This window comes from Ilyonectria robusta (assembly GCF_021365365.1).
Source record: "Ilyonectria robusta strain PMI_751 chromosome Unknown BGZ61scaffold_2, whole genome shotgun sequence".
In the NCBI taxonomy this organism is placed as follows: Eukaryota; Fungi; Ascomycota; class Sordariomycetes; order Hypocreales; family Nectriaceae; genus Ilyonectria; species Ilyonectria robusta.
The window spans coordinates 2,260,923-2,276,961 of NW_025764436.1; the positions used below are offsets into that span (position 1 = coordinate 2,260,923).

A 16,039-nucleotide genomic window follows, 5' to 3' on the forward strand; every position below is an offset into this window, starting at 1 on the left:
CAATATAAATAGCTTGACTTACGCGCCGCGTCGGGCACTATCCCTTAATAGGTCTAATGCCTTTTGAGATAAGCCCTTGGACCCCACGGGACGGGCGGCAGCCTAATGCTTTGGGCACTGTTGATAGGTCCAATGCCCTCAACAGTGGGTTTTCAACAGTTGGCCCTACAGGCGAAGCGCGGGGGTGGATTGCATACCTTGGAGCGTCCCTAGGACAGTCATCTGGTAGGTCAAGATATCGCAGATAATGAGGCCCAGTGCGTCTGCGGCTGAGACGACGAGGACCCAATACGACTAGCCGAGCTCTTGGCGCAGGCGCAGGCGCAAGAGGCCCGTGTACACACGCAGGGTGACCAAGAATAGCCGACGAAGAATAGACCGCTGCGAGAAGAACGCATCCAGATATCTAGCTATAGTGAGCGGGACGAGCTTCTCGGTGCAGGCAGCTCATTATGCAGTCAAAACTATCGATAGAGTACGCTCTGGGGCTGAACCGTTTCGTTACGGCTGTCGAGGCACAGGTTGCCACCACATTGGGGTCCAAAAGACCCACAGATTGTATATGGTCGTAACACGCACAAGACACTGAACCAACAAACTCACTGAAATGACGTGTCAGTAAGGTCTTCCATTAGCGCCGAGCCGTGCACATGCATTCCCTCATGCTGCATTCAGGCCAGTCTTTGAGTGCGTAGATTCATGAGAACCGCTGTCGACTATGTGCGCCCTGCCCCGTGGTTAATTTCTTTCCTCGGAATTTGTCAAGAGGCTTACCAAAAGTCGTGTAACAGCAAGGCCACAATGCGAGAGGCGGTTAGCCTATAGCTCTGTATGACTTAAGGGAGCCCGAGGCTTTGCATAAGCGTGTTTTGTACTAGATGGTGTTTGTGACGGTCAGACACTACCTTATGCTCGTAGGTCAAGGGTGGGTCGATCCTGTTATGAAAGGTCCTTAACAAAGGCATCATATACGGCGAGATGCTTAAGTGGTATTCAGCAGTAGCTAGCAGTGTGGTACCCTATTAAATACAGTGGCCGCGTTCCCGGCTCCGCTGGTCTCCCCCACCTCTAGGTCCGCTCCAGGGTTGGATGCCCTTATAAGTCATATCGGGCCTTAAGGTGGGTTCAACACCTGTTTGGTTTACTCCGTATGTGGCAGGGAATCAGGCGGGTTAAGAGCTAACAAGCTGTGCCGCGTCTGGTAATGGTCAGGCAGTTGCTACACGCTAAGGAGCTGGCAGCAAAGCTTCGAGCAACTAATGGACTATTTTCTCGCCGCCCCTGGATATAGACCTCCTGACAATCCTAGGTACGACCTGACGAAGAACATAATGAGATAGCTCATTTCTCGGTTTACGCATTTAAAACACAATTAATTTCACTGCAAAAATATAGAGTCGCTGTATCAATCTCGGTGTGTATCCTATTGCCCGCTTCCATTCCGACATTCCGAGACCACCAGCCGCGACATTACGCTACCCGCGCCAAATTACCCCGAGAGCCTAATATCGCTCGGTCGACTACACCGAGGAGGCACATGCTAGCAGGCTAGAGCAAATAGGAATAGGGGGCCAGAATCCTGCTCGGTGGAATAGCACCCGTAACACTGCAATACCCACACCAGATTACCCGGAGAGCCTGACATGGCTCATTTGATTAGAGCGAAGAGGCACATCCGAAAAAGCTAAAACGTAGGGCCTGGGATACTGCTAGTAGGGTGCACGTTACTGAGAGCTGAAGTAAGGAACTGCACGTCCGCTTTATTAAAGGCAAGTTACTAATATAAAGGAAAAGAAAGGCAGTTTAATATACGTATTTTTAATTGTTACTATTTGACAATTACGCTCTGATATTGATAGGCTAGTAACAAGTTTCAATATATACACTAGAGGCTGTAAATTTGACATTTCTATTGCTGTGATAAAACAAGAGCCTTTGGAAATTCCATCCTAAGTCAGAATCTTCGAAGTCACAATTACCCAGCCTGTGAGCAAATTTCAGCTTCAGCTTCAGCTTCGGAATCGGCCCGAATTTCCGCTTCAGTCTCGGTTTCGGCTTTAGCTTCCTAGATTCCGGGGCCCCCTTCTTCAGTTAGTTTGCGCGGGGAAAAACGCGGGGTTCGGATCTGCAGTCGGTATCTTGGGGTATGATCCGCATTCCCTGAAGCGTATTTAAAGCAGCCATTTGCTCCTACTCTTTGCACCAAGTGGGTTATTTGATGGATTGCGATCAATTGATTGCGTAAAGCCTCTCTTTCACTCTTCTCCAACCTATCAGTGTGGACGGGCAGTTACTATGGCTTCGTTAGAGTCGTTTGACTTTATTGTCTGCGGGTGAGTCCCATCGAGATCCCATGCAGTGAACACCCAATTGGAATCAGAATCTGGACTTAACATCCTTTTCAACAGGGGCGGGACCGCTGGTTGCGTCGTCGCTTCAAGACTTGCAGAGAACCCTCGCAATAAAGTCCTAGTTGTGGAAGCCGGCCCACACAACGAACATCTGGAGAATGTTCATATGGTCGGAGGGTATTTTCACCCTTGGTCGGCTCGATTAGATTCCTACTGATCTTATTAGATGGTCCCAGAATTTCGATACAGAGACTGATTGGAAAATCGTGTCCGATGAGGGCAGTTCCATGAGTAATCGGCAGGTCAACTTGAGCCGAGGAAAGTTCCTCGGAGGTTCCTCTGGAGTCAATGGCACTTTGGTTGTTCGAGGAGTAAAACAAGACTTCGATGATTGGAACCTGGAAGGCTGGAGCGGTGAGGAATTCTTTGACTACATGAAGAAGGTTGGTGCATTTGACTTGACTAGAGATGATACCGATTGGTCGCTGGGCTGTGGTTCAGGAATACCAGGCATTTACTATGGCGTGGCATTACGGTGCTAACAATATTTCTCTAGTCTGAGACGTTTCACGGCAAACCATGGTTTCAGGAGTCCTCAGAATCTCATGGTTACGATGGTCAACTTCATACAGAGCCGCACGACCTCGCCCCTATTTCGCATCTCATTAAAGAGTCAATGATTTCGAAAGGACTACCCCTTGACGACGACATGTTCTCCCACGGAAACAACCCACACGGATGTGGACACTCAGTGCGCACAGTACACCAGGGCCTCCGCACTACGGGCGCAGACTTTATCACGAAGGGCCCGAAGAGGAGCAACTTGCATCTCATGGTTGAGACTCATGTGGACAAGGTGATGATTGAAAGGGATATACAAGGCGGGCTTCGTGCCGTCGGTGTGAGGGTGGTTGACGCACAGGGTCACGTCATTAACATCAAAGCTCGCAAAGAAGTGATTATTTCAGGAGGAGCTTACTGCAGTCCGAACATTCTTAATCGCTCTGGAATTGGATGTGATGAGGAACTCAAGAGACATGGTATCAAGACTCTGGTCAACTTACCTGGGGTCGGCAAGAATCTACAAGACCATTTGGTGAGACGGCTCAAATACCGCCACTTTCAACCTATATTTGCTGACTTCATATTAACCAGATTGCGTTCATCTTCTACGAGACAGATAAGCCAGGGTTAACCAACGACCATCTCGTTCACCATGGAGACGCGCGTTCAAAGTCCTATTCCCTTTGGAAGGAGCGCAAGACTGGGTTTCTCTCCAGTTTTCCGTTTGGCATCTTCGCCTTTGCTCGGCTAGACGAACGTCTCGCCGACTCTAAAATCTGGTCATCTGCACCCCGGGTAAAGGGACGCGATCCAATGGGATTGAGCCCTTCGCAGCCTAATATCGAGTTCTTCACCACGGAGTGCTACGTCGATCCGAAGCCAATTGGCCACCACCCTACCGAGGGAAACCATGTTTTTGCCATCATCGCGGAACTATTTGCGCCAAAGTCCCGAGGAACGGTGTCTCTGCGAAGCAGTGACCCAACTGCGACGCCCGTCGTCAATTGTAATTATCTCTCCGATTCTCTTGATGTCGAGGTCATGGCAGAGGCCTGCAGATTTGGAAATGAGATCATCATGGACGGTGCTGGAACGAAGAATATTGTCAAAGGCTCATGGCCGCCCAATTCAAACCACCATGAGTTCCGGACTAGGGAAGACTGGATCCCATATGTGAGGGATAACGCAACGACATGTAAGCTTTTCCAACCTTGTCCTTTTCAGTCCCTTGAGAAAAATCGTTCATTAATACTAACCGAGCTAGGTTACCACGCGGCCGGAACTTGTGCTATGGGCGGGACCCTTGATCCAAATGCTGTTGTAGATGAGCAATTGCGCGTCAAAGGTGTCAGGGGTCTTAGGGTGGCTGATTGCAGTGTGATGCCTCTTTTGAACAACGGCCACACTCAAATGCCAGCTTACGGAATCGGCGAGAAAGCTGCAGACCTTATTAAAGAAACATGGTCCAAGGAGACAGCTAAGCTGTAGTTCGGAATTCTAGCACAGTTTATTGAATACGCCCCAGCATCATTGCTGTGAGCCTGCCAGTTGATATGTTATCGGGTTGGCGATCCAAAAGGCCGCCGGTGATTCGACCTTCAGTCGATGCTGTGTTGGCGCTGCTGCCTCTGACCCGAGGACCATTGATTAGCTGAGATAGTAAGTGGCACGGGAAGTGACGTGAGATGAAGACTCTGAAAAATTGCTTGTATGTCTTTTCTAACCACAGCATAAGACCCTAGATAATACAGTCTATAGAGAGAATGATACTTTAATTGCCGATATTTAACAAAGAAGCTTGTCAATCTTCTTCGTGATGTCAATCAATGGGAAGGTAGTCCTGTTTCCCGCCAGGGTTCCAGGCACGACGCTGTCTCCGAAAAACTCGGTTACAGCATAGATTTTATCGCCAATTTGAACACTTGCAACGGCGGAACCACCCTTGGCAAGAAGGTCGTTCGGGATGACTCCGAGCCGCTCCGCAGTCTTCCACTTCGCATCAGAAGACCGAAGGACGATCGTTCCATTAACGTTGTCGGATACCAAGATCACCTTGCCATCGTAGCGCGGGGGTAGATAGACTCCATCAAGTGCGCCGCCGATACGAGCTTGACCAGTCATGATTGGGATTCGTACAGGAGTTCCCTTGGCAGCGGTAATATCGAAGCGGTACAGCTGACCGTCGGCGGTGTTTGACACGACTAGGGAATCGCCAATGTTCACCAAACCAGAGAAGCCAGCGGCGGTAGGGTTGCTGGACTTTGGCCCCAAGTACCAAGGTATGGCCTTCTTGCCATCGGACGACACTCGGATAAGGCTGGATGGGTAGGTTCCAAGGACAAATGTGTTGCCATGCTGGTCGTGTTCAATGTCCTGGAAGCCACTGTATGCCCCGGCCGTAACGGCTGAGAGGTTGCGCTGCCAAAGGACCCGATCCTTCTCCAAACTGTACTTGACAAGCCAATTGTCGCCGGAAATATCCTGACCTCCAGTATCGAAAGAAGATCCAGCATCGACGACGACAGACAGGCGATCGAGGGGGTCACGCTGAACACCACTGGAGTGGAGGAGGGAGTTGCCACTCAAGCCGGGGAATTTGAGAACATCAACGACGGCGTTCTTGGATGGGTTGTAGACAGCCACGCTGGCGTTAAACAACACACTGGCCGGATAAAATTAGCCTCATCACCTGGGTAATCCATATCGAATGTCTCACCTAAAATAAGCCACACAGCGCTTCGTGTCAAAGTCGGCGTTCTCTGGGTACAACTGGAACGCGGAGACGCTGAGATCCCCGGCCGGAGAGGGACATCGATGCGGGACACAAGATGCTAGTGCAGGAAAAAGGGCTGCAGCGAGCGTCCAAACCGGAAATCGGGCCATGATGGGCAGAATGCAGGTACAGATGTAATCCGACAGTGTTAAGGCGAGGTCGCAGTGAAAGAGGTGGCTGGCATCTATCCACTTCGGAGTCTCAGCCGAAAGCACGAGGACGATGGCTCTTTATAGCTTATAGTGAATTAAGTAAAGAGCGATTGTCAGGCATAGTGAGGAGAACTATGACCAGACTTTCTGCCATGGCTACGCAACCAGATGACAAAATCCAAATTAGGTAAATAGACACTCCCACTCCGAGTGGGAGTTGGACAACTGCTGATGAATCGATCGCTGTGGGTGTCAACCGGTGGGATGGGATGCTTAGTAACAGGGCGAATGATTCATCCCACTCTTGCCACTCTTGGAATTTGTACGAGGGGTAACTTAATCCGTAGTCTATTGGATGCAACGTAACTCGGTTAACTCGGACAAGAGCGACTCCATATTTGGTGCCTGTTTCCACTGTTAACCGCAGAAACGTCATAGCTTCCTGGTATAATTGGTCAAATCCAGGTCATTTGTGGAGGATAACGTTTCTGCTCTTAATCTAATTTGTTAAGCTTTGAGCTATGCTACTTTTACGAGGCGCGGTCTTGCCTGAATTTACCCTCTTGTTATGGTAATCTTGCTAAAGTGCCGTCCTCAATGCTGTCCCCGCGCAATCACCATCCCGTTTGAAGTACCGCCCACTCTGGCAGTGATTTTATAAACCAACTTAATTGAAAACTGCGCTGTTCCGGTTTGATACTGTCGGGGAAACCCCCGAGACTGGACTAATAACTCAAGTGCCGTAGGCCTCCCTGTCTTCTTAGGTGCCGAGGTAATAGGCTTAGCTCTGCAACCCCATTGGCGGGACTGACCGAAGCGTCGAAGTGGCCTGTGTTCTGTAGGAGATCCAGCCAGAAGTGGCGGACACTGCACGTACCGCACCTCGTACCCGACGCCTTTTGTGAATTCTGTCACTTAGACAATTTATGGGTGAATCGACTTGTGTTGTTCTAAGTACAAACAAGACCTAAGCAAGTCGGTGCAGGAATGATGCCAGATATGTGGCACGGCACATGCCTCAAGTTGTACATGGTCCCTGCTCTAAGTCCCTGTATATCCTTACATGAAGACCAGCTTGAAGAATATGGCTATAGCTATCACACGCCATACACACGCCTAGATGCCTAAACAAACATTGCAACATTAGTACCGGTCGCAGGGATTACAAATGTGAACTCTGCATTGTACCATTTGGCTGTAAAAATACATCCGCCGCTGGTTTGGCTATTAACCTTTGTAATCCCTGCGGCCTGTACCTGCAGTAGCTGCTTCAAGCCAGTGTCTAGGTTTCATTGCTACCATTTTAACCGGGATCAGGAGGAAATCCTGGTGGAGTAGTCAATGCCCCGACGCACCTTCATGAATGTTCCCCTAGCGTCCCCGAAGCATCTGATAATAGCGGATTAAATAGGAAGTCGCCGAGATCGGGCCGAAGCTATACCTTATTTGCTTCCTCTTTACCCGTGACATACGTGAATCGCTCTTCCAATCTGAAGTGAGGCTTCAAAAGGTATCGAAATAAAAGCGATTGTTTGGCTCAGAAACAATCCCTTCGCATTGAGGGCAGTCAGGACGTCATAGACGAGATGGAGGGCCTCCCTTGTATTGCCAGCCCTATGTTTCGAGTTCAATGGCTATGAAAGTATGTTTGAATAGAGTTTTTTTCACTGTGTAATTGCGGAGAAAACCAGAAGAAAGAGCCGCGTGTCGCTAGTGGCAAGGAGTCTTGTCGTATCCATTGTAGACCCTCATTGCACTGCCCATTGCTGTGGTGTATACGTCATCAAGTAGCAGAAGCAACTTGACTGCGGCTCATTCGTTTAATTTGCTTATCCCCAACTCTTTGGAACTCCGCACGATGGCCCAACAGGTCCAGAAAATCGCTACGGATAAGAATTCCCCTTAATTGGCGGGGCTCGGGTTTTCATCACTGTCTCCCGTGTCCTGATACGGCCGAGGATCGGCATACATCTTAACAGTAGTGCAAGGGCAGTAACAGCGCAATCGAAGTCCTACAACCTATACACTTCGATGACTCGATTCCTCTCTTCTTAAATAATTACCCAAATAAAACAACTATTTCACTTTAAGCCATCACACAAGTGTATGATAAAACATACATTACGACCTTGCCCAAGCTATACCAAATGCCAAGTTCAAATATGAAGGCACTACGTCTCGATCTATTATAAACATCTTCCCGATTGACATAAACGCTACACCGTCATGAACATCAAGCAACTATTTGTTGATACTATTGTCGGTTTTCTTTTTTTTTACTGTTGAGCTTCTAGTCCCCCCTATGGGTATGTGTGTACTAGGGCACCCTAACTTCTTGATAGCTTGGAAATCATCTCGCCCTGGATGTCCCAGGATATCCTGCGAGACTCATTAATATAGTATTTTTCGATGTGCAATGGTTGATTCCCCTTCAGCTGTTGGTCCTGTACGAAATGCAGATGTCGCATTGGATGATGCTGGTACCCTAGTAGTATGAACTGGTGGCCCGACAAAAGAAGCTTATGCTTTTAGGCTCGAAAAGCGAAGAGAAAAAGAGTCAAAGTTGTGGTAAAAATCTAATTTCACGTAAAATCATAGACTTATTGATTGCTTTCAATTGTAACCCTAACCCTGAGGGATTAGCCTAGTTCCATAGCTACCACTATAATCCTGTCCCTCCTGTCTGTGGTGCGCAGCGAAAGCGGGGTTTTCAGCTGACCAGCGCAAACCTCTACATGATTGGCTTACACGGCGTGTGACGATTCAACCTCGATTGAGGCAACGAGGCTGTGGACTGATTCCAACATCTCCTCGATAAGCAGGCTCCAACCAAGTACAGTCACGGCCAAACAGCAAACTGTATCATGAAGGAAGTCCACCGCCTCGGGTTCACGAAGCTCGGGGGTGAGGGCACTAGGAATGGGCCGTACAGCATCAAGTTCGTCAGCGCCCTCTGGCAGATGAGTATTAGCTGACATGGCATAGCGTGATTTTCGTCCACGGTTTGAAGGGGCATCCAAAGCACACATGGGGCCGCGACTCACCCCAGGATAGTACAGCCGAGGCTGCTCCAAGCTCGAGTAGCCGGCCATCTCTCAAGTCCATGTTCCGACGCAAACGACTACCTTCCATGCCTGATAGCAAGGCCCAGGCGAACCCCTCCCCGCCCAAGCCTTTCTGGCCCCACGAATTCCTCACGGAGGATATTCCTGAAGCACAAGTATGGACCTACGGGTACAACGCGGATGTGATCGAAGGACTTTTCCGGGCGAACACCAAGAACAGCGTCTCACAGCATGGACGCGACTTTGCCGCGAAACTCGAACGAGAGATTGATAATGCAGTAGGTATCAATCACGACAAGACCGTCCGAGCCAGACTGAACATCCATAGTATCCGCTCGTGTTCATAGCGCATAGTCTTGGCGGCATCATCACCAAGGACGTTAGTGCCTCCCATGTGGCTTGTTGACTCTGGTACCTATAGCTGACACTTCACAGGCAATTTGCAGGTCCGAGTCATGCCAGAAACGGACAAAACTGATCGTCTTCCTCGGCACCCCACACCGTGGAAGCACATACGCGGGATGGGCCGAAATCGCGTCGAATTTAGCACGCCTTACCATGAAGGATCCGAACAAAAAGGCGCTTGAAGCTTTGGAGGTCAATGGCGAAGTGTTGCAAAACATCAACGATCAGTTCGTATCAACAGCGTATAAATCCAAATTCAAGATCCACTCATTCCAAGAGGCCCGTGGCTTGTCAGGAATGAAAGGTTTTGATAGTAAGGTACTTGAAGCAATCATCACTGCGATGCTGCTCTTGGAGGTCTGAAAACTGACGTTGACTTTCGACAGATTGTGGGCGACTTTTCTTCTAAACTCGACTTCCATCCCGATCTCGAGACAGTTGAGACCATCGACTCAGATCATAGGCAGATGGTCAAATGTGTTGACAAGAACGATGCGCGATACCGTGCGATCCTCGGCGTTTTGCAGCATTTTATGCGTCAGAGCTCATTGCATCCAGTGCCAACTGAAACCTCACCTGGCGACAAGGCCCAGCAAGCGCCTGGGGCCGCGAAACCAGATCATAGATCCAACAGTTAGTACATGAAGAGCAAAATTATCGAAGTGTTCATGCTAATATTTTACAGTTCGAACGTGTTTCTACGTCCCATTTCCACCAAATAAACGCTTCGTGGGACGCATTGAGATTCTCAAGCAGCTCCAAGAGAAGCTTTTCACCGACTCTGAACACTCAACTGTCGCACTTTTGGGCCTGGGAGGGATTGGCAAGACACAAGTCGCTCTGAATCTTGCATTTTGGGCCAAGGAGAATAACTACTCCGTCTTCTGGATACCAGCGCTCAGCAACGCGAGTTTCGAGCAGGCATGCACTGGTATCGCCAAGACGCTTGGTATTCCATGTGCCGATGGCGAAGATCCAAAAGAAGCGGTTCAAATGCACCTTAACTCGGAAAATGCAGGGAAGTGGTTTCTCATCATTGACAACGCTGACGACGACGATGTCATGTTCGAATGCCCCGATCAGTCGAGATGCCTGTATGACTATCTCCCGAATAGCCAGAACGGACGAATTCTTTTCACAACAAGGTCTCGAAAACTAGCAGTCGCGGTTGCCGGAGATGACTTAGTCGAGTTGTCAGAGATAACCCAAGAGGAAGGAAAGTCGTTTTTGAAAAAAGCACTTTTCAACAAAAGCTTGCTTGACGAAGAGCATGCTGTGATTGAATTCCTTGACGAGCTCACATATCTTCCACTGGCAATCAACCAAGCCGTGGCATACCTGAATGAAACCGAGATAACAATCACGGAGTATCTGCGTCTTTTCAGAAACACCGATCAGGACTTGGTTGAATTAATGAACACCGAATTCCTGGACAACACCCGATATAGGGAGAGCCAGAACGCCGTGGCTACCACGTGGCTGATATCCTTTCACCAAATTCGCAAGACTGACGAACCTGCCCTGGAACTGCTTTCATTTGTAGCATGCATTGAGCCGAAGGCCATACCTCGCTCAATGTTGCCTCCTCTGGGGTCAGACCAACAGTTCACACGTGCCATTGGCACACTCTGCGGGTACAAGTTTCTCAGCAAACGAGAAGACGGGGAAATGTTTGACATGCACAGCTTGGTGCATCTGGCAATGAGACTAATGGTCACCGAACAAGGGTCCTTGAATGAAATCAAAGAAGATGCCATTGACCATTTGGACATTGTGTTTCCGAATGACGACTGGGAGAATCGTGAGATTTGGCAACGATACCTACCCCATGCCCTAAGACTGCTTCAAACAAGTGATTTGATTGAAACCGCAGAGCGCTGCAATCTAGGGTTTTGGGTGGGCCGTTGCTTGGACAAGGACGGACGGACGAAGCAGGCACTGGAACAGCTTCAGAATGTCACGAAAATACAGGAGCAGACTTTAGCCGAAGATGACAACAAACGGCTGGTCTCACAACACGACCTCGCCGGAGCATATGCGGCCGACGGGCAAATAAGGAAGGCTATTCAACTTCTCGAGTATGTGGTTGCGATCGAGGCCCGAAAAATGGCAGAAGATGACCCTATCCGTCTGGCCTCACAACACGAGCTCGCTAGAATATATACGGCCAATGGACAAGTAAGGGAAGCTATTCAACTTCTCGAGCATGTGGTCGTGATCAGGGCCCGGATATCGGCAGAAGAGCACCCTCATCGACTGGCCTCACAGCACGAGCTTGCCAGAGTATATACGGCCAACGGGCAAGTTAAGGAAGCCATTCAACTTCTCGAGCATATAGTGGCGGTCGAAGCGCAGATATTAACGGAGGATCACCCTGATCGAATGGCATCGCAACATGAGCTCGCTATATCATATGCAGCCAGTGGGAAAGTAAAGGAAGCGTTTCAGCTCTTTGAGCATGTGGTGGCGAGAGGGGCTGAAGTGCTCGCAGAAGATCATCCTGATCGACTAGCTTCACAGAGTTACCTGGAGTGGATGTATGAGACTTATGAACGCCCATATTAATAAGAAAATATCGTTATTATTGTTTACACCATACATCCAATTACTTAGTTCTGAGGACTTCACATTGCATGTGACGGTCGCTTCATCGTCATCAAGGTAGCAAACAAGATACTTTTTAGGAGATCTTTGAGAGGCTATTAACACGTAAGCGTGTCCATCATGCAGTAATTTAACCCAACGCCCTTTGGAAGCTGTTAGTCTTTGTTTAGCTTTTCGCGACTCCAGGAGCTCCTTAACCGGCTTTCCGTCAGTCCTCCGGCCCGGGTTCAGGTCTCCTAGGCTTCGGAGCATCACAGTATTAAAGGAAACAAACAAACAAATCGGCAAGCTACAGGTCAAGTTCAGCTGCCAGAAAGTAAGTAGGTCTGACACTATAGTAGTCAAAGTCAACAGTGCGGCCATGTCTACGACTAGAGTCCAATTTACTGACTGGTGGGAGGAAATAGTTTCTAACTACAGAAGATAATAAGTAGTACCTGGCCTTCAAGAACAACTCGAAGACCCTAAATTACTATCGGCAAAGCTCGAGAGCTAACTTTAATGCACCGCACAGCCTTTTTGAAGACTCCTTGGTTCTTCAGGACAACCTACCCCTCGTCTCTCAAAGCCTAGCTACTATGAGTGATTCGACTTGATAGTGTTGTGATTGAACTGGAAATTTTATTAATCGCTAACTACAATACGCCGAGACAACAAAACGGCGACTGTGACTTAAAGTATTCGTAAATTGCTATAAAATGGGTATCTATTACTATTCTCATATAACCGTCACTTCTCCCGTCCATCCGTTACCATATCATTACTGAGAGTAGAATGAGCCATCACAGCATCAGCTTCCGGCTTCAATCCTATCAGTTGTGTGCCGGTAGCTCAGCCCGCACGTTATAGCCCTGATATTGGTCTCCGTGGAGTTCCTGTGGGACTTGAGGCTCCTTTAGCGCATAGTGGGACTGCTGCCACGCACCGTTTGTCGGTGGCTGCTCGTGGTAGGTAGGAGGTGATTGCTTGTTCTCCTTCGCAGCCCTGTCATTCTTGCGCATCTTCCACAGAAGGTACGCCACCGCTGCAACCACTATTGCCCCAACGCCAGCGCCAGCCCCAATCCCTGCCTTGGCGCCAGTCGAGAGTCCCGAAGGTGTCTCGGACGGTGTTGGCGTGTTGAGTGCTGAATTGCTTGGTGCAGACGTCTCGCTTGTGGTGGTGCCGGGCGCGGATATTGAAGTCGTGGTCAATGTTGTACTGGTCGTTGTGGCCGGTCCGGTTGTAGACGTGGGCTCGCTGTCGAACACTGTGCCAACAACGGCGTATTCAGTCGCTTTTCGGTCCCACGTCGCCCAGATATCTGGCTCGGATGGAAGCACATTGAATCTGCCGACGCCACTGTTGCAGCAGTTCGGGTTGTGATCACAGCAGTAGGATGTGTCGCTGTTTGTAACGTTTGAGCAGGATATCAAGTCGGTTCCTCCTGTGTCCGCGCCTTCATCATGTTAGCACGACCATGGATGGCACTGCTGGTAGAGCCGTAACTTACCAAGACAAAACATTGCACACTCTGAAGATGCCCAGTTCTTGTCCGTGCAAGATCCTCGCACCGTGTTTCCGTTGGCTCCCAGGCACAGCTTGTTCGATAGGCAGACCGAACCCAACCCTCCTCCACAACAGACGCTCTGGTCGGCCTCCGGATCGCAAGGGAAGTCGGTGGACTTGTCTCCATTAGGATAGTAGCACTTGCTGGCAGCAAAACACGCCTGAAATGAACAGAGGAAAAAGAAGACTGAGATGAGCCTGGCCATCATGGCAAATGGAACGCGCAGCGTCTTGAACGAATGGACATGTGAAGCGTAGGAGAGAAACTGGAATTATGGGAACAAGATTTAGCAGAGGGCGCAGCGGGCGCAGCGGGAAAGCCCGGGGGTGCTTTGACAATAGAGAGCGAGACAACAGTGAGTGTTGGGTCAAGTCTAAAGCATGTTGGTCGCGTCTACATTACCGCATTGGGTGGCGGTGTCCTCGCGATTTCGTCAAGCCAGGGGTTCCATTCGCCAAGCGTCATGTATCAGATGGTCTGGCTGAGGTAGTGCTGCAACAAGCCGCGCGGGTAATGCTGGCTCCCTCAACCGAGGGGAATACGGAGCGCATCGTGGTCCAGCAAACGCGCCGTTTCAATGGAAATCAGAATCGGCCATCGCTTCGGTTTATGGAGTTTTCATGCTCTTTGTTTTTATAACCTGGGCGTCTTCTGGTATTGGCGAATATTGAGAGGACGCAACCGAGAGGACGCAACCCTGAGTGGGGATGGAAGAAAACAGGTGGCAATCTCTGCTCATATTTCCGTTCTGTTGGTCGCTGTTCATAATTCCTAATTCCGCTCTGTTGGTCGGTAGCAGAGTTAAGCTTGGCTATTGACTCCGTACCTTGGCTGCCATCGCGACCTCTGACTGGTGTGTTGGTTGACGACGTCTCAAAGTCCCCACACCACCACCATCACGAGCTGGGGTTGTGAGTGGGACGGACAGCACACGGAGCCGCCCGGATCAAAAAGCCCCCCCGCCACGCTTGCGATGGAGGTGCGAATATGATCCGTTTAGGGTGTGGAAGGGGTGCCCCAGCAGCTGATTACTGGGGGCTGGCTGAATCCCCGCCAGCTCAGCTTTGAGATAACCAACCTGGCGTTTACACACACCGTCTAACCCGACTTATGTACGCTGCCGCCGTCCGCAGCCGCGGGCTTGAGTGCGCAGATGCGTTACGATCTCCGTCGCATCTTGTGTTTCCAGCTCCTTCAACACACACAGCTCGGCCGCCATGTTGTCGGTATTGACGCAAAGGAAGTACGCCTATGCTCTGCTAGCAGGCGTCGCCATCATCGTTCTGTTGACTGGCAATTACGCATACAACAGCCGACAAGGCCGTCAGTTCCAGACTCACGCCCATTTTGGAACATCGGAAGCTAACCTGTGACACAGCGAGCACCTCCCACCAAACACCACCGACGCCTCCGGCCATACAAAAGCACGAAGCTTTCCCCTCCAAGATCTGGCAGAGCTGGAAGGACGACTCGGAGGACCCGACGGATCGCACCGTCGGCTTTCCGCATCAATGGCGCGTCGTCAATCCGGATTGGCGCTACGAGCGCATCACTGACGCGAACAACGACGCCTATGTTCGTGACCACTTTGATGCATCTATTTCGGACGTTTTCACGAGTCTTCGGGACCCCATCCTAAAAGCCGACTTCTTGAGATACCTCATACTGTTGCGCGAAGGTGGCGTATGGGCGGATATCGACGTCTACCCCCATCAGCCAGTCTCGAAATGGGTCCCAAAGCAGTACCAAGATTCGGTGAACCTAGTTATCGGCATAGAAAATGATCACCACAAAAAACCAATTTGGCCCGGCTCCCCATATTCCGTCCAGCTATGCCAGTATACAGTGCTGGCCAAGCCAAATCACCCTGCCATTAGGACGGTTGTTGAGCAGGTGACCCAAGGCCTCAGCAAGCTGCTTGCGTCCAAGAAGCCCGGACAGGCCGTTACCTTTGAGGATGTCATGGCCACCACCGGACCGTTCGCCTTCACCAAGGTCATCATGGACTACTTCAAGGAGAAGACGGGCGTAGAGCACACGGGAGATGAGCTGGACAAACTTAAGGAGCCTCGCTTGATTGGCGACGTATTGGTTCTTCCTAAGGATAGCTTCGGATGGCTGCCGCACGAGAACACTCATGAGAAAGGAGATGAAGCAATTCTTGTCGAGCATCTATTTATCGGATCATGGCGAGGGGGGCACCCTAGCTGAGGGCGGAGGACGCTAATGGGCACAGAGAGTAGAGTGAACATCAGCACCTTGAAAGCATCTTGGCGTTTAATTTATGAAGGACACCAAGAATCGTATCATCTACACAAGGGTATGTAGACGCAGACCGGGCTTGTCCTTCTAGATGGAGAAGAAATGGAAGGCAGCAAGCGGCAATGGACGCAAGGGGCAAGGCGCCGCTACTAGCAGCTGGAGAGCGAATAGAAGGATGCGATTCTTAGTAGCAGCTACTGGTGGCTCTTATAGAACGGTGGCTACTCACAGGTGGTTACGCGGACTAAGAAGTTCCAGCTCGGACATCCAGGTTAGCAAAGGCGGGTGGACTTCTTGACGAGTGAGCGCAACAA

The 16,039-nt window shown here is 50.1% G+C and overlaps 5 protein-coding genes across 5 annotated transcripts; 3 read left to right on the plus strand and 2 right to left on the minus strand.

Moving 5' to 3' along the window:
• Positions 1 to 2,295: 2,295 nt before the first annotated feature.
• Positions 2,296 to 4,403, plus strand: BGZ61DRAFT_472483 (uncharacterized protein; the record flags this gene model as incomplete). The annotated part of the gene is made up of 6 exons (XM_046248344.1): positions 2,296 to 2,333; positions 2,409 to 2,528; positions 2,578 to 2,794; positions 2,908 to 3,447; positions 3,507 to 4,110; positions 4,180 to 4,403. The coding sequence occupies 6 exons, from the start codon at positions 2,296 to 2,298 to the stop codon at positions 4,401 to 4,403; spliced, it is 1,743 nt and encodes a 580-aa protein (XP_046110912.1).
• Positions 4,404 to 4,620: 217 nt separating this feature from the next.
• Positions 4,621 to 6,100, minus strand: BGZ61DRAFT_513402 (uncharacterized protein). The gene is made up of 2 exons (XM_046252171.1): positions 5,632 to 6,100; positions 4,621 to 5,577 (listed from the first exon to the last, which is right to left on the minus strand). Exons 1-2 carry the CDS (start codon positions 5,796 to 5,798, stop codon positions 4,701 to 4,703), a joined length of 1,044 nt encoding a protein of 347 aa, XP_046110913.1. The 5' UTR covers positions 5,799 to 6,100; the 3' UTR covers positions 4,621 to 4,700.
• A 2,509-nt stretch (positions 6,101 to 8,609) lies between these two features.
• On the plus strand, positions 8,610 to 11,903 carry BGZ61DRAFT_441586 (uncharacterized protein). Its single transcript, XM_046244602.1, has 6 exons — positions 8,610 to 8,778; positions 8,826 to 9,183; positions 9,234 to 9,284; positions 9,341 to 9,628; positions 9,697 to 9,943; positions 9,996 to 11,903. The coding sequence occupies exons 1-6, from the start codon at positions 8,705 to 8,707 to the stop codon at positions 11,873 to 11,875; spliced, it is 2,898 nt and encodes a 965-aa protein (XP_046110914.1). The 5' UTR covers positions 8,610 to 8,704; the 3' UTR covers positions 11,876 to 11,903.
• Positions 11,904 to 12,726: 823 nt separating this feature from the next.
• Positions 12,727 to 13,668, minus strand: BGZ61DRAFT_489886 (uncharacterized protein; the record flags this gene model as incomplete). Its single annotated transcript, XM_046250268.1, has 2 exons — positions 12,727 to 13,352; positions 13,407 to 13,668. The coding sequence occupies 2 exons, from the start codon at positions 13,666 to 13,668 to the stop codon at positions 12,727 to 12,729; spliced, it is 888 nt and encodes a 295-aa protein (XP_046110915.1).
• Positions 13,669 to 14,466: 798 nt separating this feature from the next.
• On the plus strand, positions 14,467 to 15,812 carry BGZ61DRAFT_91461 (nucleotide-diphospho-sugar transferase). Its single transcript, XM_046257216.1, has 2 exons — positions 14,467 to 14,783; positions 14,842 to 15,812. The coding sequence occupies exons 1-2, from the start codon at positions 14,681 to 14,683 to the stop codon at positions 15,672 to 15,674; spliced, it is 936 nt and encodes a 311-aa protein (XP_046110916.1). The 5' UTR covers positions 14,467 to 14,680; the 3' UTR covers positions 15,675 to 15,812.
• Positions 15,813 to 16,039: the final 227 nt, after the last annotated feature.